This window comes from Octodon degus, unplaced genomic scaffold, assembly GCF_000260255.1.
Source record: "Octodon degus isolate 3935 unplaced genomic scaffold, OctDeg1.0 scaffold00010, whole genome shotgun sequence".
Lineage (NCBI taxonomy): Eukaryota > Metazoa > Chordata > Mammalia > Rodentia > Octodontidae > Octodon > Octodon degus.
Genome location: NW_004524586.1, coordinates 24,887,626 through 24,913,852, shown reverse-complemented (window position 1 = coordinate 24,913,852; position 26,227 = coordinate 24,887,626). Strand labels below are relative to the sequence as shown.

General features: G+C 37.9%; 1 protein-coding gene across 4 annotated transcripts in view; it reads left to right on the top strand.

The window, feature by feature from the left end:
* Positions 1–26,227, top strand: part of Inpp5f (inositol polyphosphate-5-phosphatase F) — a 147,884-nt gene that overhangs the window by 70,054 nt on the left and 51,603 nt on the right. For all 4 annotated transcript variants that reach the window (XM_023708983.1, XM_023708984.1, XM_004625623.3 and 1 more), the window contains exons 3-6: positions 10,038–10,174; positions 25,164–25,292; positions 25,504–25,671; positions 25,788–25,844. In XM_023708983.1, coding sequence (XP_023564751.1) covers positions 10,038–10,174; positions 25,164–25,292; positions 25,504–25,671; positions 25,788–25,844 — 491 coding nt within the window. The remainder of the gene's footprint in view (positions 1–10,037; positions 10,175–25,163; positions 25,293–25,503; positions 25,672–25,787; positions 25,845–26,227) is intronic.

Genomic DNA, 26,227 nt, shown 5'->3' with positions numbered 1-26,227 from the left:
GTTGTTTTTAAGAGATCTTTTCTTACCTTTTCACTAGCTGTGCCAGCATTTTCAAGATCTGAAACTCTATCTTCACTTTTGCTCAAACGGTTTTTCAGGCTTGTGATTGAGATTTTAAAGTCCTCTACATCTCTTTGACCCTGCTTCATGCAATCTATTTCTTTCCTGTATTGCTCATTCAAGGCATCCATCATTTTTTTAATCTCCTGTATTTTTTTTTTTAATCAATTTCTTCTTTAGAAGCAGTAAGCAGTTATTCTTTTACTGCAGAGTTTTTTACAGATTGGGTTTCCTCTTTTGTTTCTGTATTTGATTCTTTAGTTTAGGTGCTATGAATTTAGAGATTTCTTTTTTCTTTTCAGACACTAATTCTGATTTGAGTTCCTTTAAACCTTTCTGGAGTTGCTTATTTACTTCCGACACTATTAATTCATGTATTTCAGCTAAGCTAATGTCCACTGCATTTGTTCTGCTTGGGCATTGTGTTTCCGCCATATGTTTCTGCATTTGATTCTTAAGTTCAGCTGCTATAAATTCAGAGTTTTCTTTTTTTTTTTTTTCCCGAAATTAATTCTGCTCTGAGTTCCTCTATATCTTTCTGCTGTTGTTTATTTACTTCTGACACTATTGATTCATTTATTTCAACTGAGCTAGTGTCCTCTGCAATTGTTATGGGTGGGCTTGAGGCCTGAGATTGCATTGCTCCTTGTCTTTATCATTTTGTTTAACACTGACCTCTGGCCTTTGGTTTAGAGCTTTGGTGCAATTATGTCCTTACACTTAATGAAATTCGGGTACTGATATACCAAGTTCTACTGCATGCAGTTGTGCCTGGCTTGGGTTTGGCTACTGTGCTTAGCTCCTTACTGTTGTTGCCCTTGGAGGTGGGCCTGCTGTACACCTCTGGTAGGATGATGTGTTCCTGGATTAGCTGTGTGTTTTTGACCCTAGTCTCACTATGGGGACTTTAGCTGCAGGGTTTTACCTCAAGCCTGTATGCTAGGTCTGGGCTCAGTCTGGAGGGGTATGAGGAGCGAGGGCAAGAGAGCACAGAAGCTCTCCCACACACTCACCAGTGTTGTGTTTTGGTGGGTCTGCAGGACACCGAAGAGCTAGGCCGAAGTTTGTACTCAGATGGCGGGCTGTGCTGAGTCTGGCAGGGTGGGGGAGGTCTGGAGAACGCGGGCAAAGGCCTCTTATGCAGCGGGCTTGGGCTTGGAGTGCTGGGCGGGCGCTGGACAGAGCAGAAGCTCTCCCCCACACTCGCAGGGCCTAGGGTTGGTCAGATATGGAGGGCCCAAGGCGCAGAGGAAGTTCTCACTCAGAGGGCAGGCTGCGCTGGGTCTGGCAGGCTGTGCTGGGTCTGGCCGGGCAGGAGGTCTGGAGAACGCGGGGAAATGCCTCTCACGCGGTGGGCCTGGGCTTGGAGCGGTGGGCGGGCGCAGGACAGAGCAGAAGCTCACCCCCACACTCGCAGGGCCTGGGATTGGTCGGATATGCAGGGCCCAAGGTGCGGCGCAAGTTCTCACTCTGTGTAAAATTTTAATGATTACTCATATAAATTTTATATTTATAGGATTGCTGGATATGCTTTATTGGGTAAATGCATATCTTGTCTGTATCTGGATGGATAGCCACATCTACAAATATGTATAGGTAGTGCCTGCCTAGCAAATGCAAGGTCCTGAGTTTAATTTCCAGTACCCCTCTTCCTCCAAAATGTAGAGCTTTAGAGATGAAATCGTAAATAGGAAGATGTGATAATTAATTTTATGTATCAACTTGCCTGAGAAGGGATGACAAGTTGGTAAAACATTCCTGTACTCCCTTCCAAGTTGGTGAGTGTGTTTCCAGAACAGAGTAGGATTTAAACTGGCAAACTGAATAAGGAAGAGTTGCCCTTACTAATGTAGGTGAGCATCATTCAATCTATTAGTGCCTGAAGAGAATGAGAAAATGGAAAAGGGTGATGTTTTTCTTTCTCTCTGAGCCTGGATAGCCTTCTTTTCTTATTCTTGGACATCAGAGCTCCTGTTTTTTAGGACTTTAGACTTGGACTTACATCACAGCTCCCCTAAACTCAGAGTGGTTTGCACCACTGGCTTTCCCTGCTCTCCATCTTGGAAGATGTCAGATTGAAGGACTTCTTGATTTCTGAAACCACACAAAGAATTTGTACAATAAATCTCTTATGTACATGTATCTATCAATATCCTATTGGTTCTTTTTCTCTGAAGAGCCCTAATATAGAGGAAAATATTTTTCCCTCAAAATCAGATGGAAATTTTTATCTTAAAACTAAAACTGCTTATCTTTTTATTGTACAGGATGAGCAATTGAATCTTTCTTAGAACTATTGTTTTAGCTTGCCCTCCTGGTCATGTTTTTCAAGATAATTACTTCCTAGTCAGTTTTGTCTTGCTGTGGAAGTTAGATTTCCTTGTCTTCTTTTCCTGGAGAGATAGGGTTACAAAACTGACTTTTCCTTTCATTGTAATATGTTTAAAAAGTTGAAGAAACATCAGTATGTTATTAGACCCTGCTAGGTTAAATTACATTTTCATTCTTTATTACACTGTATACCCCAATCTCAACATGGCAGATTGAACTGAACCATTTTTTCCTCCCTGGTGGGTAATATGAATTAGTATAATAGTTTGCTTTGATGCTTTCTAAATTTTTATTATAAAACTGTGCTTGATGGATACTGAGATTGCTAAGCAGCAGTGGTACTGTACTTTTATATTTGTCATGTTTTAGAATTCAAAGTTTGAAAAATATATTTGGATAATTTACCTCTATAACTCAGTGCACACATTTTTGTCTTGGGCTTGTCAGGTTTTTTTACAGTGGTGGTTGTGCGTTTTGTTTCACTTAAAGCAAAATTAGAAGAATAGAGATTGGTATTATTTTCTGTGAAGGTTTGTATTTCTAGATTGATTTTGCCGGAAATAGCTCAGTATTGAAATCACTGTGTTTCTTTTCTTCCAATTAGCATAATTTCTCTCCCTTCCTCCCTTTTTCTCTCTCCCTCTCTCTTTCTCCCTCCCTCCCCTCATACCCTCCCTCCCCTTTTTCTTTCTTTTCAGATATTGCTTCATTGTGTGGTCAAGTTGGCATGGGAGTTGTGATCCTCCTGCCTCAGCTTCCCAAGTGTTAGGATTACTAGTGTGTACCACCAGCCTTGCTCCATTAGGGTTTGTGGTAGATTGACAACTGGTAGTCAGCTTGTAACACCCAGCTGAACTGAACCAGTGTGGTGCTGGGCATGAGAGGCCCACCTGAGGATTGTTGCCAGCAGCATAAAAGCAGAACTGGAGAAGAAGAAAGAGGCTGTTGGCAGTTGGTAAAAGCTGTCAGGGAGCTGTTAGGGAGCTGCTGGTTCTTTTGGGCCATTCTTCTGGAGGACCTTCTCATGCTGGCTTTCCTGATGAACTTGGCTGTCCTCATCACTGAAGGAGCTCAAGACCTTGTCGTCACTGAGAATGGCTATGACTCACTTTGGCAGAGCTCTGGTCCTCACTTAGAGCATCTCTTTCTGGCTCCAGAGGGGAAGATGGTACACAGCTCAGTCTCCTGGAGAAGCTTGTTGCATTGGCTTCCCTGATGGGAACTCAGCTTTCCTCATCTTTGGAGGAGCTCGGGACCTCACTGTTGCTGAGGATGGCTGTGACACTTTTCAGGGGAGCTCTGGTTCTTACCTTAAGTATTGTTTTCTGGTTGCAGTGCAGCACAGATCCTGCTAGCACAGCTCCTTCATCCCCCTGGCACAGACATTTTAGCTTTCACCACTGACCTTTGAACCTTCCCAGCGCAGATCTGTGAAACAGGCCTGTGTGAGACATTGTCATGGGCTCTTGGCCTCCAGTTAGACTTACGGGAGGGATTGTTATGGGCTCTAGGACTTCAGCTGCATTCATGCAGAACATTATCATGGGATCCAGGCCCTCAGCTGGATTCTTTGGTCTTTAGTGTGTGGACAGATTTCCTGCACTTCCTTTTTGTAAATGATTTTATATCTATCGATCATATATATTCATTCACTTGTATATGGCTATTATAAGTAATTTTATATGTGTCCTATACTGTATTGTTTCCCCTTGCAAAACTCCAAACTATGACAGGGTGTCTGTTTTGTTTTGTTTTGTTTTAGTGGTATTGGAGATTGAACCCAGCAGCATACTTGACCACTGAGTTGTATCCTCAGATCTTTTACTTTTTATTTAGTGATAGGATCTTGCTAAGTTACCCATGCTAGCCTCAGGCTAAAATCCTCCTTCCTCAGCTTCCTGTGTAGATAGATAGGCAAGCACCACCATGTCTAGTGATTAGGATAATTTTGCTTATTCCTTTGAATACTACACACAGCTACAGTTTTTCACAAATGTTCATACATTTCAAGAATTAATATGAAGTTACAGATATATGCAAGGTTATTTTCAGTAGCATTACTTATTATAGAATAAAATTGGAAATGACCTAAAATTCTACACTTTTTTTGAAAGGTTAAGTAAATTATTACTTCTGTACAATCATTATGCAGTTATTTTTGAAAACTCTTTCTATGTTTTGAAAACTCTTTGTATGTACTGTGATGGAAAGATTTCCAAAGTATACTTTTAAGAGAAAAATGTAAGGTACAGAATATTGTGGTAGCTTTTAGCAGAATATAGGGCATTAAATTGAAGAATATTTTGGTAGCTTTTAGGCAGAAAGTGGGGAATAAATTCTGCACAATATTTTGTATCCTACGCTTTTCTCCTAAATTATATCTTGGACATTTTTCCAAGTACACAGAGTACACATAGGGGGGTCATCATCTAGTGTTTTTATTTTTTATTTACTTATTTATTTAATGTATTTTTATACAGTCTCACTATACCACTCAGACTTGTAGTGATTCTCCTGTTTTCAGCCTCCTCAGCTCTAGGGAGTGCAGTGCACTCGGGCTGGGCTGGTGTGGCATGTGGTACCTGGGATTGAACCCTATTCAATTGCCTAACCAGGTGCTTAGTCCACTGAACTATTTTGCCAGCACTTCAGTGTTTTCAAAAAATATCTCCATGATATTTTATTGTACAGAAATACTGTAATTTACTTTTAATAATTTATAGTTTGTGCCACTTTCAATTTTGTCCTATTACATATAATGCAATCAGAAATAACTTTGTACATATGTGGCTTCCCTGAAATCTTTAGTGTAAATGACCATGACCAGAATTATTCTAAGGGCAGAAACATGATTTTGGTTATTTATCTCCTCCTTTTTGCCAGTTTATGTTCCTACCAATAATGTCTGTTTCCTATGTACCATACCATTTTTGTGTTTATTTATAGTACTGTGTAAACTGTGGTGTCTCAGTATAGTTTTAATATGCATTTCACTTGTTATACCCAAGTCTTAGCATCTTTACATCTGTTTGTGTTTATTTTTCCCTGAACTGTGTACTCATATCTTCTGTGCAGTTTTCTTTCTTTTTGTTTTGGGTCAGTGTGTGAGATAAAATCACTATGGAAAGAAACTATAGATTAAAATACTGAGGAGCTAGCCAGGTGTGGTGGTGCATGCATGTGATCCCAGAATGTGGGGAGCTGAGGCCAGAGGATCACAGTAAGTTTGAGGTCAACCTGGACCACAAAATGAATTCAAGGCTAGCCTGAACTGCATAGTGACACTCTGTCTCAGAAAGACAAAAAACAGCAAAACTAAACAAAAATCCCAAAAGCAGAAAAACCTCAGTAGGTTATACCAATCTAATGCAATCTGTATGAGTAGATCTGGATAGAAATAAGCTTTCGAGAGTCATTTTTCCTCCATGTCATCTATGTTTTCCACACTCCCAGCTGCTAAAATTATTTCAAAGTTGACACTGAGTATATTTATCCATATATTTTCAGAATGTATCTTTAAAAATGAAAAGTTGTTTTCCTTAGTATGACTATAATCTTACTATATCTTTTCTTTCCTATCCTCTTTTACTTTCTTTTTTCTTGGTGATACTGGATATTGAACTCAGAACCTTCACACTGAGCTACATCTCCAGCCTTCTCAAATTTCATTTTATTTGGAGACAAAAATCTCACTAAGTTGCTAAATTGCTTGGGTTGGTCTTTGTACTTTCCATCCTCCTGCTCAGCCCCCTAGACCATGCCACTACTCCCAGCTAATCCTGTTATATCTTTTAAAAATTACTTATTTGATTTCAAAATTTACTTATTGTAAATCTACATATTCAACCTCCAAATAATTCTGGAGAGAGGAACAGATAGAGTAAAGGGTATCAACAGTGGGAATCTTGATGAGTGTTGGCAGGTAGTCTCTGCAACAGCCGAGTGGGCGGCTGTAAATGCTGAAGCTTGCTGACACTGAGCATTATGTTCTCATCACTGTCTGCCAACCCAATAGAGAAAAAGTGATTTTCCTATTTTAATTCCCCTCCTTTTTTTTTTTTTTTTTTTTTTGGCAGAACTGGGGATTGAACTCAGACCCTTGCTCTTGCCAGGCAAGCACTTATTCTACTGAGCCATCTCCCTGGCCCCCTAATTCCTATTTTTTTATTATTACCAAGCTTAATTATATATTTTTGTGCTTATTGTGTGTACTCCCATGGACTGTAGAATCATATCTTTTCCTTTATTGATCATCTTACTGATGTAATCTTTATATCTTTATAGATACTGATTTTAATATGGTACATGTTTTGAAAGTAATTTCCTATTATTATTATTATTTTGTCTTTTTGAGACGGGACCTTGCTATGTAGTTCAGACTGGCCTTGAGCTCACTTTGTAGCCAGAGTGGTCTCAAAGTTGCAGTGATCCTCCTGCCTCAGCCCCGAGTGCTGGGATTACAGGCATGTACTACCACACCTGACTCTATTTTTAAATTTTTTTACAATGTCATTTACTATTCAGATGTTTAATTTTCATGTAATCATAGTTGTCCATTTTATGACTTCTGAATTATATATCATGCCTCCAGTGTCCATCTCCTATAAGGTTATAAAGAAATCCATATGTTCTACTAATACTTTGGCTTGCTCTGTTTATATTTGTAGCAGTTAGCCTATCTATAATTAATTGTTTCTGTTTTTGGTACCAGGGATTGAACTCAGAAACCTTGTGCTTGCCAGGCAGGTGCTTAAGCTACTAAACTATCTCCCCAACCCTATAATTAATTGTTGAGTATGGTGTGTAGTAAGTTTTTTTCCCCTTATATAAAGAACTAATTATTTCAACACTATTTATCAGCACGTGATCTCTCCCCATCCCTATCATCATTTATTAGGTGCTTGTACTTGCATGGGTCTGTGTCTGGCTTCTCAATTTTGTTCTACTGATTCAATTACATAGTTTTATTTACCATAGGGTTTTTTTTTTTTTTTTTTTTTTTTGCTATTGGGAATTGAGCTTAGGACCTTGTACTTGCCAGGCAGATGCTGTGCCACTGAGCTTGTTTTAAGAGTCAGAACTATATTCAGTGACCATTTTTTAGGTATACTTGGAGCTGTCATTGTCTTTCATCCTTTCTGTCCCACTACCATTTTTCTCTTTTTTATCTCACCTATCCCATTAATTTCTGGTTTATCTCTCCTCTCTCTGTGTGTATGGGGGGGTATCTTCTTTCTTATAATTAGAGTAGCACAATGTAGATACACTATGCCTCTCTTATCAGCGGAGGACATGTTCTAAGGCCCCTAGTAGATGGCTGAAATTATAAATAATACTGAACACTATATATAGCTTATTTGCTATATAATGGTGTTTTCATCAATAGTGGACCATATACACTGCAATGGCCCCCTAAGATTTAGTACAGGGTCTACAGGATCTCACTATGTGTATGAGCCCACCCCTGGTGGGCTGAGCTGGCCACACACACACACACACAAACAAATAAATGTTTAAAAAAAAAACTTAATTTATATGTTTTAAAACAATTTTTTTAGACATAGTCTTACTATGTAATTTAGGCTGGCTTTGAGCTCACTATGTAGCTCAGGCTGACCTTGAACTCGTGGTGATACTCCCCTTCAGCCTTTCGGGTACTGGGATTATAGGCATGTATCATCATATCCAGTAAAATTTAATTTATAATTTAGGTGCAGTAAGAGATGAACACCAATAATGAAACATAACAAATATAGTAATAGACTTAATAAGAGGTGAATGTGTTCTTTCTCTCTTCCTCTCCCTCTTCTCTTTCTCAAAATATCTTAAAAATGTACTCATCATTTTTATGATGATAAGAAATGATACAGTGCCTACATCACAAAATGAAGTGAGATGAATGATGTTGGGATTGTGACAATAATGAATAGCTTTAGGCCACTATGTAAGGGTTACTTGAACACAAACATTGTGATACTGTCTTAATCTTATAACCCAGATGGGTACCAAATGACTAACAGGTAGATAACATATACAGCTTAGATATGATGAACAGTGAAGTGCTTCATCTACTGTATGTAACAGAGGGATAACATAAAATGTCATTGCACTGCCCAGAATGACACGCAATTTTTTTTTGTTTTTATAACCGGGATCGATCGAACTCTTGCTTGCTAGGCAGGCACTTAGTCCACTGAGCTATCTCTCCAGCCCATGACATGCAATTTAAAACTTAGTTTATTTCTGGAATTTGTTGTTTAATTGTTTTGGTCCAAAATTGAACTAAAGTAAAACTAAGTGAAATCATTGATAAGGGTGAATGATTGCATGGTTCTTTTGTTTTTTGATTTAATAATTTATCTTAATATATTAAAATACAGACATATTGATGAACAAATGGGATACATCCTAAGAAACAGAATGTTAGGTAATATCATTTTCAGAACATTATTTAATGTGTGTACACAAACCTAGCTGATAAAGGTCAATCACTTCATGGGACCTCTTGCTCAATCAAGAGATGCAGTAAACATGGAGTATATGAGGCTATGGCAATATAACCTGGTAGTGTAATGTATTATAGTAGAATTTTTTCTATGAGTAAGAGTATACTCTGAAATGGTGAAAGCAAAAGGAATGGATGTGAAAAAAGCATATGCTTTGAAAACCTGCTCTCAGTGGGAAACCAGGGGTATGTGAAATGATCAAAATATGATCTGGATGTGTATGACTCTTCCTATATGAAACTCATTAATCTGTAAAACCAGTATGCACTAATAAAATAGATGTGAAATAACAACAACAATGAAAGACAAAAGTTACCTGCTATGGTTTAGATCTAAAATATTATTACCCCAGTGTGCTCATATGTTCAGAGGTGAGACTTTTGGAAGGTGATTGGATCATGGAGGCTTGATATTGATCAATAGATTAATTCATTGATGAATTCATAGCTGAATATGCTATTAGGGGATGGGATCTGGGTGGAGGTGGGTCCCTGGAGGTCTGACCTGGAAGAGTATGTTATGTTCCGCAGGCACTCTCTTCTTCATCTCTCTGTGCTTCTTGCCTGCAATATGTTGAATTCCTTTCTCTTCAAGTGTGCTGTTTCTACCTTGGGTCCAGTGACTACAGAGAGAACCCTCTGAAGGCAGGAGTCAAAATAAACTTCTCCCCATTTAAGTACCAGGTTGTATTTTGTCCCAGCAATGGGAAAACAAGTAAAACTTGTATGTATGTGCTCAATTATCACACCATACCGTATAAATTTATACACTTAAATAGTCTTTAAGTAAATAAAAATAACAACTCCTCAAAAAAGAACAATGAGGGGTGGAAGGCTAGCTCAGTGGTAGAGTACTTGCTTGAATATGCATGAGATTCTGGATTCAATCCACAGTATTAGTAAAAAATAAAAACAACTGAATCAAATAAAATAATGATAAATATAGCACCATATGTGTGTATTAACCATATTGTGTACATACCCAGTTAAATACTGGAAATAAAAATGTCTGGTAAACTCTGGCAACAATAACAAAAAAGACATATCTAATACATAATTTGGTATTGTTAGGTGTTTACCTTCAACTTAGCAGGCAGCGATACTCTAAATGCCAGATATTAATATGTGTTTTCTCTTATAGATCTTCCATGGTGGCTTATTCTAATTCGGCAGAAAGCTTCTGTGGGCAAGCTCCCAGGAGATCATGAAGTCTGTAAAATTACCAAAATTGCTGTGCTATCACTTTCTGAAATGGAACCTCAGGATCTTGAGCTAGAGGTAAGGTAAAATCAAGGGAAGTCTTATGGAAAACTGAGACAAATGTAATAGGAAAAATGAGGACTTTGTTTAGTAGGCTAGGAATATATAGTTTTAGAGGTGGATATTTTTATAATTTAATTCTATAGCTTTCAAACTCCATTTTATTTAGATTATTTATTTATTGTTTTTGAAACAGCGTCTCACCATGTATTACAACCTGGCTATGAAGCCCAGGCTGGCCTAGAAGTCATGGTGACCCTCTTGCCTCGGCTAGGATTACAGGTGTGCACCATCACACCCAACTCAAACTTCACTTTAGTAGTATAACCCTTGCTTCAAAACCTATGAAATCTAGTTTTTAAAGATACGTAGAAGGCCAGACGGGGTAGCATATGCCTGTTATCCTAGCACTCGGGAGGCTGAGACAGGATCGTTGGGTGTTTTATAGCAGCCTGGGCTGTAAAGTGAGCTCAAGGCCAACCTGAACTGCATAGCGAGACATGGTCTCAAAAAGAATTGAAAGAAAGAAAGAAAGAAAGAAAGAAGCGAGGCGAGGCAAGCGAGGTGAAGAGAGGAGAGGAGAGGAGAGGGAAAAGGAAAAGGACAGGAGCACAGCCACTTTGAATGAGGGTGGTATTTTGGTGCAGTGTCGGAGGTGGGATGGGGCTCTTAGGGTTTTGCTTAAATACTTTCTATAGCCTTTCCAGATGGTACTATGGGGAAAGGGGAAGTCAAGAAGGGGAGATTTAACTTTTACTGTATCTTCATTTACCTATATTTCTTGAAACATTTCTAAGTATAGATTTCTCTTGTAATTTAAAAAAAAAAGTTTTAAAGAAGAAATACGACAGGCTAGGCATGGTGGCGCATGCTTATAATCCCAGCATTCAAGAGTCTGAGGCAGCAGGATCACTGTGAGTTCAAGGCCATCCTGAACTACATAGCAAAGCCTCACCTCAAAAAATAAATAAACAGACAGACAAACAGAAAAAATATAACCACTGCTTTTGGGCAGTTTTCTTTTTCTAGGGAAAAAAAAATTAAGCCCACAAGTAGTGTGACTCAAGGTCAAAATAAAGAGATTGCCTTCCTAGGCAGTGTGGGCTGTTTTTTTTTTTTTTTTTTTTTTTTTTTTTTTTTTTTTTTTTTTTTCCTTTATTTTGATTTTTAAAAGAGAATAAAAGTAATAAAACACTAGAAATGCAGAATTTCACTAAACAAAATAATATGAATTCAACAATTTTTATATTGCATAATGTTGTGTTCAGGTTAATTGTTTAGTTTACCAGATGCAAACATGAAAACTTGGTTAAAAAAAAAGTTATAAGAAATTAAAAAGGAGAAGAAAGAAAAAAATTCTAAGCATTAACTGCTCCTTTCAATAGAATGGCCAAAATCAGCAGTACAGTTATCCAAGCTTAGGGCCAGTGTTTTTCACCACAAGGTCCTTCTGCATCCTGATAGAATGATCTTGTGAAAACATTTGCATTATTGGGCTGGGGAGATAGCTCAGAGGGATAAGTGTCTGCCTTGGAAGTGCAAAGTCCTGAGTTCGGTTTCTGGTACTATAAAAAAAAAAAAAAAAAAAAGGAAAGAAAGAAAAAAACCCTGACTGAGGAAAAAGACAACAATGGGGTTTTATACCCAAAACATTTGTATTATGTCTGTTTTTTGTGAGGTTTTGACACCTAGGGATATTTTTCTTTTTCTTTTTTTTCTTTTTTTGCGGAACCAAGGATTGAACTCAGGCCCTTGTGCTTGCCAGGGAAGTGCTTATTCCACTGAGCCATCTCCCCAGCCCTACACCTAGGGATTGTCATTACTCCATTATGGCCTAATTTGTGCACTGTGTGTTGTGCTGGGCTGGCCTTGTGTATTACATGGGCTATCATACTCAGGATCACCCTGTTTGATGGGCACTGTTACAGGTAAATGAAACTCAACTATGTGTAGTGCTACCTACCTACAATCATAGCATACTGGGAAGCTGAGGTCAGATCATAAATTTGAGCCTCCTTGGACAAGGTAGTGAGACTGTCTTTTTGTTGTTGTTGTTGTTGTTTTAATGTATTTAGGACAGGGTCTAGAGGGTCTCACTACACAGCCTCATAGTGATTTTCCTGTTTTTAGCTTCCCAAGCACTGGGATTACAGGCACATGCCGCCATACCCAGTCTCAATCCCTGTCTCAGCATGCCCTGGGGGTGGGGCTGGCATGGCATGCTGGGGATCGAATATGAGACTGTCTCAAAATAGAAAAAATTTCAAAAAGCCAGGGATGTGGCTCAGTATTGAAGGCTCTGGATTCAATTGCAAGTACTGAAAAAAGAAAAGAAAAGAAAAGAAAAGAATGGCCAAGATCAAGTTGTGCAGCTCACACGGGCGGAATCCTAGTACAGATATGTGCAGTCTGGTTCCAGATGTCTGCGCTGAGCTGCCTTCCAGTTACCTCAGTAAACAACAGACAGCAAAGCTCGTTGCCCCACAGTTCAATGCATGTATTTCCATGATGAGTTCTTAGGGAGAAAACTTGGGGACAGAGTTAGATTACTTAAAAAAATAAGTAAAAAATAAAGCCATTTTTATGCTTTGGGTTTCAAAGTTTGACATTCTAATTTTATAAAACTGACAATGAAGTGAATTTAAGAGGATTATGATTCAGGAATCTAAAACAGTTTGGGGGTACCACTTTTTTTAAAATTGGCAGTGGAACCCAGCTTCTTTTAAACTGAGTTACATCCACAGCCCCCTCACGTTAATTAATTCATTAATTCATGCATGTATTCATCAGACAGTGTCTCACTAAGTTGCTGAATTGCCCAGGCTATGCTCAAATTGGTGATCTCCTGCCTCAGCTTCCCAGTGTGCTGGGATCATAGGCATGTACCGTCACTTCAGACTTAGACTATATCTTATTTTTTATTGATGGCAGTGGTAGGACACTGTTTACTATTCATAAACTTAGTGATTTGCTGTTCAAAAAATGTGGGTAGAAAAATAAAATAATTAATAGAAGATTTGTGTAATTTTTATTTACAGTAGGTCTTCTGCTTATGAACAAGTTCCATACAGGGGGAACATTAGTAAGTTAGATTCATTTGTGAGTCTGACAAAAGAAGTCTTACACACTTTTGACACAATATATAATGTAAAGCATTAAAAAAATACAAGGTTTGTTTGTATCTGTGAAAGTTCACAACTCAAATTTCCCTTAAGTCTAAAAGGTCCTGATACATTTTATTTTGGGAGGAGCAGCCAGACTAGCAACACTTGTATGTTTCCTAAACTGATAAACCTATTTTTTGGTTTTCTTGTCATTATTGTGGGATTTGTTTTTGATATGTGTGTGTGTGTGTGTGTGTGTGTGTGTGGCTGGCTGGCTGGCTGGCTGGCTGGCTGGCTTTAAGCTTACTATATAGCATAGACTGCCCTCCAATTTACAGCCATCCTTGCCTCAGCTCCCCAGGTTCTGGGATTACAGGCATATGTCACCAGCCTTGGCATAAACCTGTCATCAGAATCTTTTGGATGCCTTTGCTAACATATATATGGCATAACTTGCTGTCACTGATCTTTCTCTTGAGGATGAGCACCCTTGAGCTGGGACCCAGGCTGGAGCATTAATTCTGGAGTCTGGTGAGACTTAGAGCAGGGAACCAGTTCATTGGTACCTTGTACATCCACAAGGTCATCAATTTACATATTTGGCACTCCCAACCTTGGGGAAGTTAAATGTCATCTCATCAAGAGAAGGTTGGGACCATTATGGGACTTTTCAGGTTTGTTACTCTTGTGCTTCATGGCTACAATTCTGTAACATTTTTAAAACTAGTGCCTGCCTGACTCTAAATGGGAGAAAGAAAAACCTTAAGTAGTAACATTTACATGTAATTTTTAGGCACAAGTGTGAATAGTACAAAAGCTTTAAGAATTTCCTTATTTATACTTTTTACTGATAGTCTAAGAAAAAGATTATCTTCTTTTTTAATTTTTTTGAAAAAGATTATTTTCAAATATAAATGAAAATGGGATTTACCCACCTTACTCCCAAGGTTCAGTGTTTTTTCAGGCTTTGTGAATTATTACACTTTTCAAGGTCATCCAAGATTATGGATCTTGGTCTGGTCAAATAGCTCAGCGGATTAAAGCACCTGTAAGCAGATGCGGAGACCGGGGATTCAATCCCTGGGCCTGCTGTGTCAGCCCTGGCCCCCAGGGCAAACTGAGATGGCAGTTGAGACTGGGAGTGGTGGCATGTGTGCCTGTAATCCAAGTTCTTGGGAGGCTTTAAACAGGCGGATCACTACAAGTCTGATCTAGTACTGAGACCCTGAACACCCTGTAGACCCTTCCCTAAAATACAAAAACCCCAAAGATTATGGTTCTTGCTAGGTATGGTGGTTCCGGCCTGTAATCCCAGTGGGAGGATTTCTGTGATTTCAAGGCCAGCCTGGACTACACAATAAGTTCAAGGCCAGTCTGAACTACATAGGGAGACCCTGTCTGAAACAAAAACAAAAATAAAGGTTGTGCTTCTTGGCCAGAGTAGACTGTATGCAATGACTCCTGTTAGCCGGGGATAGAAGTAACGATAGAGAATGCATTTCCAGATCTTTAGTGAATAGTTTAGTACATTTTCTCTCAAATGATTGTAACTTTAGAAATTTGCACTTACATTTCTCGGTTTCATACTGTTTTATGGTTAACGGGCTTGTAACAGTGAATAATAGGAAAGGCAAAGAAGAGCTGAATTGAAAATTACAAATTTTTTACTAATCTTCTGACATACTAATTTAAGTCTTTGGTATACTTATTTAAATTTTCATATTACTCCATTTAAAAAGAGTTTTTAGAAGCTTAATTAATTTATATTTTTAGGAGTTATATTTTTCTGATTATATAGTGAATTTTTAAATACAATAAATTGTTGAGGAACCAGGGATTGAACTCAGGTCCTTGCGCTTGCCAAGCAAGCACTTATTCTACTGAGCTATCTCCCCGGCCCCTGTAAATACAATAAATTGTAAAGAAAAAAATACCACTTGGAAATTCTTACTAAAAAAAAAAAGAAAGAATCCTTAAGATTCTAGCTAAATATTCTAGTTAAATTATCTTGTTACTGGAGTTAAGAATACAATAAATTTTTAGTGGATATTTCTATATGACATGTCCCTATGAGAAGACTAATATTATTTTCAAATTGTTCAGAATTGATTTTGTTTTACACTTTATATATTTTTCTATTTAAACCCTATTATCATTTTTTTTTATTTTCTAAAGAATACAAAATAGAAATAAAAGCATTAGAAATGATATAAAATTTTACTAAACAAAGTAATAGGATTTCAACAATGGTTGCTGTATTACATGCTGTTATCTTTAAATTAGTTGTTTAGGTTACCAGATATAAACCTGCAAAATTGGTTTAAAAAAACTATAAGGAATTAGAAAAAAGAATTTTAAGCATTAACTGTTTCTTTCAATAGACCAGCAGAAATCAGCAGTACAATTATGCAGACTATCCTGCACACATGCATAAATATCTTTTTCCCTTCTTTCTTTTGGGATCTCCAATCCCTTGCTCCTTCCATTTGAACAGATTCTTTCCCTTTTATAGTGTCTAGTGTACCTTTCAGGCTTTATTTAGTCTTTCAGGTTCTCACACTAGTGTTCTCACACTAGTATCACACTAGTGATAATATGTTTGCACATGTGGTTCTGTCTGATTCATTTCACTTACCAATACAGTCTCTAGTTGCATCCATTTACGTATAAAAGCTTTGAATTTGCTGGGTGTGGTGGTGCACTCAGCACCTGGGAGGTTGAGGCAGGAGGATCATTGGGAGTTCAAGACCAGCCTGGGCTACAAAGTGAGCTCAAGGACAGCCTGAGCTGAATAGCGAGACCCTGTCTCAAAAAGACAAAAATAAAATAATAAAAGTACACTTTAGGGGCTGGAGTTATAACTCAGCAGCATAAGCACCTGCCTGGCAAGTACAAGGTCCAGAGTTTGATGCCTGGTACCCACCCCCCATAAAAAAAAAAATCCTCAAATTTGTCTTTTTTTTTTTTTTTTAATACCTGAGTAATACTCCATTATATAAAATTACCACATCTTTTTTATCCATTCCTCAATTGGTGGACATTTGGGTTGTTTCCAAGATTTAGCTATGACAAATAGCACTGCTGTAAACATGGGTGTACATATATTGCTGTGGTATGTTTTCAGTTCTTTTGGAAAAATACCTAGGAGTGGTATAGCTGGCTTGAATGGGACCTCCAATCCTAGCTTTTTGAGGAATCTCCACATTGATTTCCATAGTAGTTGTACCAGTCTGCATTCCCATGAACAGTGGAGAAGGGTTCATTTTTCCCCACAGCCTCTCCAGCATTTGTTATTGGCTGACTTTTTTTTTTTTTTTTTTTTTTTTTTTTTTTTTTTTTTTTTTTTGTATTTTTTAGGGACGAATCTACAGGTTGTTCAGGGTGTCCTTACTAGATCGGCCTTTTAGTGATTCACCTGTTTACAGCTTCCCAAGAGCTGGGATTACAGCCACATGCCACCATGCAGTCTCAATTGCTGTCTCAGCATGCCCAGGGGGCAGGACTGGCATGGCAGAACTGTGGATTGAACACCCGGCCCCAGTGCCTGCTTGCAGGCACTTTAATCCGCTGAGTTATTTGGCTGGCCCTTGATTGACTTCTTGATGATAGCCATTCTTTCTGGTATAAGATGATATCTCAGTGTTGTTGCAGTTTTTATCTCTTGAATGACCAATGATGTTGAACATTTTTTCATATATTTATTTGACATTTATATTTCATTTGTGAAGTATATAGTCATCTCAGATGCCCATTTTTGGATTGGGTTGCTGAATTTTGGAGGCCTAATTTTTAAAAATTCATTATGTGTTCTGGATAGAAGTCCTTTGTTTAAGGGGCAGCCAGCTGTATTTTTTCCCCCAATTTATGGGCTTTCTTTCTACTCTGTTGATGATTTCTTTTGACGTGCAGAAACTTTTCAAAAAGGTGAGATGCTAATTGTTGATTCTTTGAAGTATTTACCATGTAGTTTGGTTTTTGTTCATAAAATACCTAGCTCTATGTCCTTAAGATTTCTACAAAAAAAAAAAGATTTCTACATACTTTCTTCTCCAGAATATTTAGTGTTTCAGTTTTGATTTTTAAATCTAAAATCTATTTTCACTGTGGTCTTGTGCATGGTGATAGGCATGGGTCTAATTTTAGGCTTTGGGAAGTGGAAAGCCAGTTTTCCCAACACCATATATTAGAGAGACTATTGTTATAGCCTGTGCAATTGATTCCAAATTTTGTAACTCTGAATGCTTCCACTAAAACTTTATTAACTGTTATAACCCGATGTATGCACCACCATCTTGTTCTGTATGCGCCATTCTAAATGCTGCAACTTTCTACTGTGCCCATTCTCTACTTGAGAACCTGCAGTTGGGCCTTTCTCACGCTGCCCTTTTGTGTGCACCTGAATCTAGTTTCAGCCCAATGCCCTGATCTCGCCCTCGTTCCCAGCTACAAACTGTACCCACCACTGCACCTGTTATTGTTCATTAGAAACAGGTAATTTTTCAACTGTAGCCCCAAGATAAACCCTTGAGGTCAGCTTTTATGGTTTATTGGCTTAAATACCCACTCCATTTTGTAACCAGAATGGACATTGTATTACATGTCCACTGTAACTTTATTAATGAAGATTGTTTGGTATAAGCTGACAACTTAAACTCCATCTTGATGGCTTAAGCCATTCATCGGACCCCTGAACATAGTTTGTTAATGTTCAAACCGGTTATTCCTTTGTTCTAAACCACAGTGTGTCAAGGGTTGAGATCTGAACAATTTTACCCCAGGACACTCCACACAATATGTCCTGTGATCAGCACCAAACCATAAATTGTAATTATTTATTCCTAAGATTGTATGTAATCTATTTTCCTGAAAGTGGACGCTGACTCCTATGCTGCATTCCCTTGCACTCAAATCATAAGACCTCCCCTTTGCGGTTTTCAGCCTTAAAAACCCTTGTCTCTCCCCTCCTGGGCGCGCACCTCAGCATCTTGCCGGGGTGTCTGCCGCTGGGTACCAGCTAAAATAAAGCGCTTCTTTAACTTTTGGACTTGCCTCATTGTCATCTGATTTTTGAGTTACAACAACTATCTTTTTTCCAGTGAGCATGTTTGACCCCTTTGTCAAAGACAAGGTGGCTGAGTGTTTTTGTAGTTGTGTATGCATTTTCTTTTCTGTTCCGTTGATCCTCAGGTCTATTTTTTTTTTTTTTTTTTTTTTTTTTGCCAGTACCATGCTGAATTTTTCACAGTAGCTTTGTAGTATAATTTCAAGTCAGGGATTGTGATACCTCTTGCCTTTCCTTTGTTACCCAAGATGTCTTTTGGTGTTCTAGATCTCTTCTGATTCCAGATAAGTTTTAGGGATGTTTTCTCTAGATCTGTAAGGTATACTAGTCATATTTTAATCAGGATTGTGTTTTCGTTTTGTGAGACAGGAATTTGCCATGTAGTTTAGACTGCTCACTTCATAGCCCAGGCTGGCTTTGAACCCCCACAGCAAAACTTCTGCCTCAGCCTCCTGAGTGCTGAGATTATAGGTGGATAGTACCACACCTGGGCTAATTCCTATTATTTTATTTACCTGTCTTACTTACACAGAGCCCTTTATCATGATCACTTTTCTCAGATTTGCTAATGTCTATCATATCTTTTGTAATTTTATTTTAAAGTCTGATACTAATAGAATTTCTAGTTTCCTGCTTCAGTTATCTTTTCCTCAGGTATATAGCTTATATTTTGCTGGTTTAAAAAATATAATTTACATAGTTCACCAATTTAAAGTGTATGTAATTCAGTGGTTTTTGGGTATTCACAGAATTGTATTGTCATTACCACAATCAATGTTAGAATATGTTTGTCATCCTCTAAAAATAAGTGATTTTTACTTAGCATAGTGTTATCAAGGTTTGTGTATATTGTAGCATATATCAGTACTTTATTCCTTTTTATTCCCAAATGATATTCTATGAATATGCCACATCTTTTTAAACAAATATGTCTATAGTTGGTGGAAAATTTGGCCTTTTCTACTTTTTAGCTATTATGTATAGTGTATCACAGTTTTGTGTATGAGTTTTTAATGGATATTGTTTTTATTCCTCTTGTATATATACCTAGGGATGGAACTGATGGGTGGTATGGTAGGTAACTGTTTTACTTTTGAAAGAACTTTCAGACCATTTTTTCCCCCAACAGTGTACCACTTAAAAAAAAAAATGGTCTAAGGGTATATAAAGAATTTGTAGGGTTCAAAGAAATGAGAACATAGATGTGTTTCTTTTGAAAAAAAAAAAAAAAACCCTTTAAAGTTTTGTAGGCTTACATTCCATGTCTACAGATCTTGTGGGCTGTATCTCATTGCCTTAATAGGTAACTATATCACTTTCCATAGTTTCCCATTGGACATCTGTTTAAAATTTTATATCCAGATGACTATAAATACCAGCTTTTAAAATAAAGTTATTTACTTTTGTTTTCTTAAGCAGCAGCTGCAGCAGCTCTTAATTTTGGTTGTGCAATGTTAAGTTGGAATAGTAATAAAAACTAGGAGAGTGTCTAGTATCGTGATGGTGTTCTCTTTGAGACCAAGTATATCAAAATTGTGATAAGGATTTAACTGCAGCCAGTACAGAACTGGCTGGGGCTCTGGAAAATAGAAAATGATCCTGCTGTTTTACGAGCGGTCTCAAGCCTAACCAAAGTATCTTAGGAGTGGAAAGGATCCCAAGAAGTAATTTTCTCTATTCCTACTTTTTGACAGGACTGATGTTAACCTTTTTTTTTTTTTGAAAGATAATAAGGCACACTTTTTTTTTTCTAAGATAACTGTGTGGAAGATTCTGAAATGTACATTAGAAATATTTATGTTTATAGTAAGTGGACAGGTCAGTTTCTATTAAGAAAAATCAGTTTTAAGAGACCGAGAGAGACTCCTTGGTTAGTGTGGAACAGAGAATTTGTAGTTACACAGATCTGTAATTTTTCTGTAAATGCTTTGGGACCATAGTTTTAGAACTCAGTTTTTGTGAGATGTTTTCAAATGTGATTTCATAATATATATATATATATATATATATATATATATATATATATATAAATCGCAAGGTAAGCATAGATAACAGAAATAGAGATGACATTGCCAGGCTTTGGAAGGAAGATTTTTCATACTAGATTAAACTGAAGTCTCATTGCTATCTGTCTGGATCTAGCAGCAGACAGCAGTGGACAGAACTGGGCCCTCAGTGGTAAAGAGGAATAAAAGGGAAGGGCTTCATGGGAGGTGGGAGCCTGTAGCTGCATAGTACATGACAACAAGTGCTTGGGTGGAATTCTTCAGCTAGTGAAAGGAGGCCATGAGATTTTTCTTCACTGAGTGGGATAATCCTGTGTAAAGAATCCCTTATCTGCTATTTTCATTGAGAAATGCTGGCCAGGACGAAAGATAAGGATCTGAGTCAACACAGTAGCAATGAGTGTGAAGTGGTGGGATTGACAGGAGAAACTTAGGAATGAGAAGGAAAATGATGGGTTATGACTCACAGGTTCCTTGCTTAAGTAATCTGCCAGTGGTGTAGTCAATACCTGGAATAGATGCCCTGAAGAAGGAATAAGATTTGGGAGACAGCTGTTGATCAGTTTCAGAGAGGAATATATTTCAGTGTGAGGGCTGTCATATGTGTGGGTCTTGAGCTTAATGTGAAAGAGTTAAGCTAACTCAGTGGTTGTTAAAGTAAGGAGAGTGAATGACATTTCCTGGACAGAGTATAGAGAATGAGAATTAGGCTGAAGTGGAACATAAACAACCACAGAAACAGATGCCAGCAAAGGAGACCAAGAAGGAGTAGCTGGATATGGAAGAGCCCTGAGATCAGTGTCGGGGAGGCCTGAGAGAAGGACAGCATGGAATCATCTTTAATGCCTCATTTGGAGAGACAGGGCATGTTTAGGATTTCTTGGAGTTGAGGAGCTGATTGTCTCACTCTGCTTATGTAGTTTCTTGGGACACTTAGGTCCACCTCAGTCAGACTAGAGTTCACACAGTTCTAGTGGGATGACACTATTTATATATATGCGCTGCTGACTTATAGTAGATTCCAGGGCTTCGGAATGGGTTTCTAAAGAAATCTTGCACATATGAACATATTGGTGTGTGTTAGGAAAGGTAATATTAGAAAGAGAGGTTGGGACAAGTGATAGAAAGACCTGATGTTAGAAGAGACTCAGCCAGAAGCTTGTCTTGGTGAGAAAAAGAACTCCCATCCAGAGAGTGAAGATGATGTGGGTGCAGACTGCATGTGCTACCACAAAGTTACTTTTTGGAATAAGTAGATCTTTAGAATAGTCTGATATATTCTTAGTGGAAAACTTTTTTGGCCTGAATGCTCTTAAGGAATAATTGTGTCTGACAAATGCCTGTTTTGAATATTAAAATTGCAACAATTTATAGTTAGGTTTAGGGTGGATTATCAGATTTTTAAAAGAAAATACTGTTAACATGACTTGGTAATTGCTGATATCCTATATTTATAAATTTGTTAACCAACAGTTGCTTAGTTTCACAAGCAAAGAAACACAGAGGAGTAGTGGGAGAGTATCTTTTTCAACTACATCTCTACCTCCCCAGTGACACTACAGGAAAGAAAGAGGGGAGGGCAGTGGTCTTCACAGGTCTGCCTGTATACCTCATATGTGAATCTAGTTGTTCTACTGCATTTGTATTGTTAAAGCCCACTCATTCATTTACCAAATGTCTATTAAGACCTCCAGTTCCATTTTAGCACTGGAGATATAAGTCAACAATACAAAAATGCCTCTATTATAGAAGAGAGCTTGCATTATAGAAATGAGAGGCAGAGCTGGGCATAGTGGTGCATGCCTGTGATCCCAGCTATCTGGGAAGCTGAGACAGGAGGATCACAAGTTCAAGCTCAGCCTAGACATTTTAGAAATTTAGTGAGACCTTGTCTCAAATAATTTTAAAAGAGCTGGGGATATATTTCAATGTGAAGGCTTTCAGTGTAATCCCCAGTACTACAAAAAAGTGTGTGTGGGGGATACAGACAATGAATATATGTGAACTTGATACTACTTTCCTGGGGCTAGGACAAAGTATTCAACATCTACAATTTTATTTACATGCAAATGTTACACCTTTAACATTTATTTAATTTTATCATCAAGAAGGAAGTTCATATCCCGTAGTCTTTTAAGTTATAACTTTAAAAATGTTTTATTAGTATAGTTATGCAGAACATAATGATTACATCCATCATGGGGAGTTGGTACATGCACATGACACATCCTAAGTTTTAAAATTTCTTCTTCCCCTCCTCTCCCTTTCCCCTCCTAGCACGAATAATTGGAAGGTAGAGAGATTTATTTTGGCTCAGAGAATTCAGTCTATGGTTGGTTTCAAGGCAGAAACAAAACAGAAGTGCCTGGTAGAAGAAAGCTGCTCAGCATGTGGCAGCCAAGAAGCCAAGAAAGATGAAGAGGGGAGGAGCCTGGGATAGGTATATACCCTTCCAGGCCACACTCCCGGTGACACCCCCCCACCAGGCCTCACCTCCCCAACAGCATGTTCAGCTATGGATTAATCAGTAAATTAGTTCACTGATGAAGGTGGCACCCCTATGGTCCAGTCACCTTTCAAAAGTCCAACCTCTGAAAATGTGAGACTTGTAGGGGCCATTTTCGATCTAAATCACAACAACTATATTGTAATAAATGTTAATGGAAATAAAAATTGATAATAGCAAGGTGTAGTAGGCATTCACAATTGTGGAGTTTATGGTAAGACCTGGGGGAAGAGTGTCCGGGTAGAGAAGAGGTAGAACAAAGGCCCAGAGATTGTAGCTTCTTAATATGTTAGAGAACGAACAGCAAGGAGCTGAGGTGATGATGTGGAATGAACAAGGGAAAAGAGAATAGGGGGTGAAGAAAGTGTAGAGATGCTGAGGGTCTGGTTTTGAACATGTGAGTTTGAAATGTACAGTAGAAGTCCAAATGGAGATGTTCAGATAGGTGAGGTGGCGTTCTGGATGAAAGCTGGACTGGTAATGTTTATTTGGGAGGGTGGGTTTGACATGAGTGATATTTGAGCATAGAGAAGGGTGTCAAGGACTGAACCTTGAGTTGCTTAGATATTAAGAAGTCAAGTAGCTGGGAAGGAATCAGAATGAGCAGGAGTCGTTAGTGGAAGCCAGTTGAAGAGGTGTATGAGAGTACAAGGAGGTAACGAAAAAGGCAGATGCTCCTGAGATAGATAAGAATCAACTGTTGGTTCAGCAGAATGAAAGTGTTTGGTGTTGCTGAAATAGCAGCTCAGGAGATCAGTGAGGGGGCAAAGACACATTGGAGTGGGTTGGTGAGAGTGGGAAGTGAGGTTGGAGGTAATAAAGAGCATACACTAATAGGACACTCGCTGGTTGAAGAACTAGCTTTTTTCCTCATTCATCAGCTGTTAATTATTATTTTGTGAGACGCTAATAATAGGCATTTAATAATTTTGTTCTTATTGGTTTTTTTCTTTTTGTACTGGGTATCAAACTCAGGACCTTGTGCTTGTCAGGCAGGCGCTTGTGCCACTGAGCTATATCCCTGGCAATAATTTTGTTTTTGACTTAGAAGAAAAAAAATAATTTAATTCTTGATAGGAGTCTTGCACTAAAAGTGTACCAATAAAACTACTATTTAAAAAATGGAATTGAGGGGCCAGCCAGATAGCTCAGCAGATTAAAGTGCCTGCTTACGCAGATGCAAGAACCAGGGTTTGATCTCCAGCATCCCATGCCAGCCCAGCCCTTGGGGCGTGCTGAGACGTGGCATGAGATTGGGAGTGGTGGTGCGCACTGTAATTCCAGTGCTTGGGAGGCTGAAAACAGGAGAATCACTATGAGTTCAACCTATGTAGTGAGATCCTGTAGACCCTGGACTAAATACAAAAAAGAAAAAGGAACTTGTAGCTGGGGATATAGCTCAGCAGCACAATGCCTGCCTGGCAAGCGTGAAGAGCTAAGTTCGATTCCCCATACCAAAACAAAGCAAAATAATTCATGTATATGTTTCAGAATATTTGCCTTGCATGTTGAGCCATGTAAAGTCACATGTAAAAACCCTTGACTCTGACCTGTTTGTGTGTCCTTGTTTGTCTCAGCCACATTCTCATCCTGTTCTTTCTGAGGCCCCTGATTACTACTTCTCTATACGTAACTAATCTCTGGGCTTAAATCATGTTACAATGTTATTTTCATTAGTATATATGAGGATAGAAGAAGAATTGGTTGAAATGTCCATCTTTTAAGATTCCCAGTGGAACAGACTGAAACTAGCTTAACCAAGACAATTAGCATGACTAAATATTTAGAGCAGATATTTGTAATGACCCTGAAATAGGAAATATGTATTTACAATATTTTATTTTTCAGTTATATTAGATAAAAATTTATTAGTTGGGTGTGGTGGTACACACCTATAATCCCAGCACTTGGGAAGTTGAGACGAGGAGGCAGAAGGTTGAGGCTGTGAGTTTGAGGTCAACCTGGGATACAAAATACATTCAAGGAACTACAAAGCAAGATCCTGTCTCAAGAAACCAGAAAAAAAAAAAAGAATTAAAAAATTTTTAGAGAGGAACTTATAGTTGTAACCTGCATTTTCTGCCTCTAAATGCTAAATGTATCTTTTGTTGTATTCTTTATCTCCACTGTGACTGTCTAATCTGGAGACCACAGCTGTGCTTGTGACCTACCTAGTCTGTTCAGTTGTTTTGCTGTCTCTAGGGTGTATTTTTAACCTAGATATATGAGCTAGTAAAGTGAAGTATAGCCTTTACTTCTACATTCATACATGAACATTTAAGAATCACATATTAAATAAAGAATCATCTGTTTCTCCCTAATAATTTAGCTCTGTAAGAAGCATCATTTTGGGATTAACAGACCAGAGAAGATTATACCATCTCCTGATGAGTCCAAGTTTCTGTTGAAGACCTTTACGAATATTAAGTCCAATGTGTCTGCTCCAAATAAAAAAAAAGTAAGACTAATTGATATGGAATTTGAGTTAATCTTTGATTAATCTTAAATTGAAAAGGAATTTTTCTGCTAGTAAAATTATTTTCAAGTCATTTGTTTTATCAAAATACTGTTTCATCATGTCCTTGGGATTATTCTCATTGGAAATCATGTATTGCCTTTATACTTTGCATTTAATTCTGCAGCAATAGTAGGTTAATTTTTTTTTGTAGGTTAAGGAAAGCAAAGAAAAGGAGAAATTGGAGAGAAGATTACTTGAGGAGTTGCTGAAGATGTTCATGGACTCAGAATCCTTTTACTATAGTTTGACCTATGACCTGACCAATTCAGTGCAAAGGCAGAGCACTGGGGAGAAGGATTGTCGTCCCCTCTGGCAGAAGGTACCGTGCTTTGCTAAGAGCAAGGCTTGTCTCTGAAACAGTTGATGGCCTATTTTGTCTTTTATAGGAAAACTGAAATGTGTTTCTGAACTGTATTTTTCCTCTGCTTTTTCTAGGTTGATGATCGATTTTTTTGGAATAAATATATGATACAAGACCTTACTGAGATTGGTGTGAGTAGTTTCCACAATATCATGTTACTTATAATTGTCAAGCAAATGTTTTTTAATTGTTTTTTTTTCAAAGTTTTATTGATAAACAGATAGCAATGAGACAGTTTCAAATCCAATCGGAAGTACAGTTTCAACAAATAATACACTGCATATATTCTTCTTAGTGGTTAATTGCTGTACACGAGGTGGACTTGTTTAGCTATTTACAAACACCATTAGAACAAATCATTCTATTCATTAAGAGAATGCAACTATATATCTATCCTAACCACTTGGAATACACAAATACAAATGGACATTCATCGGTATACCCCATTTTTTCTAAGTTCCGTTATTGAATATTATAGGTGTGTAAACTCAGCAAAATATTCTAAAAGAGTCCA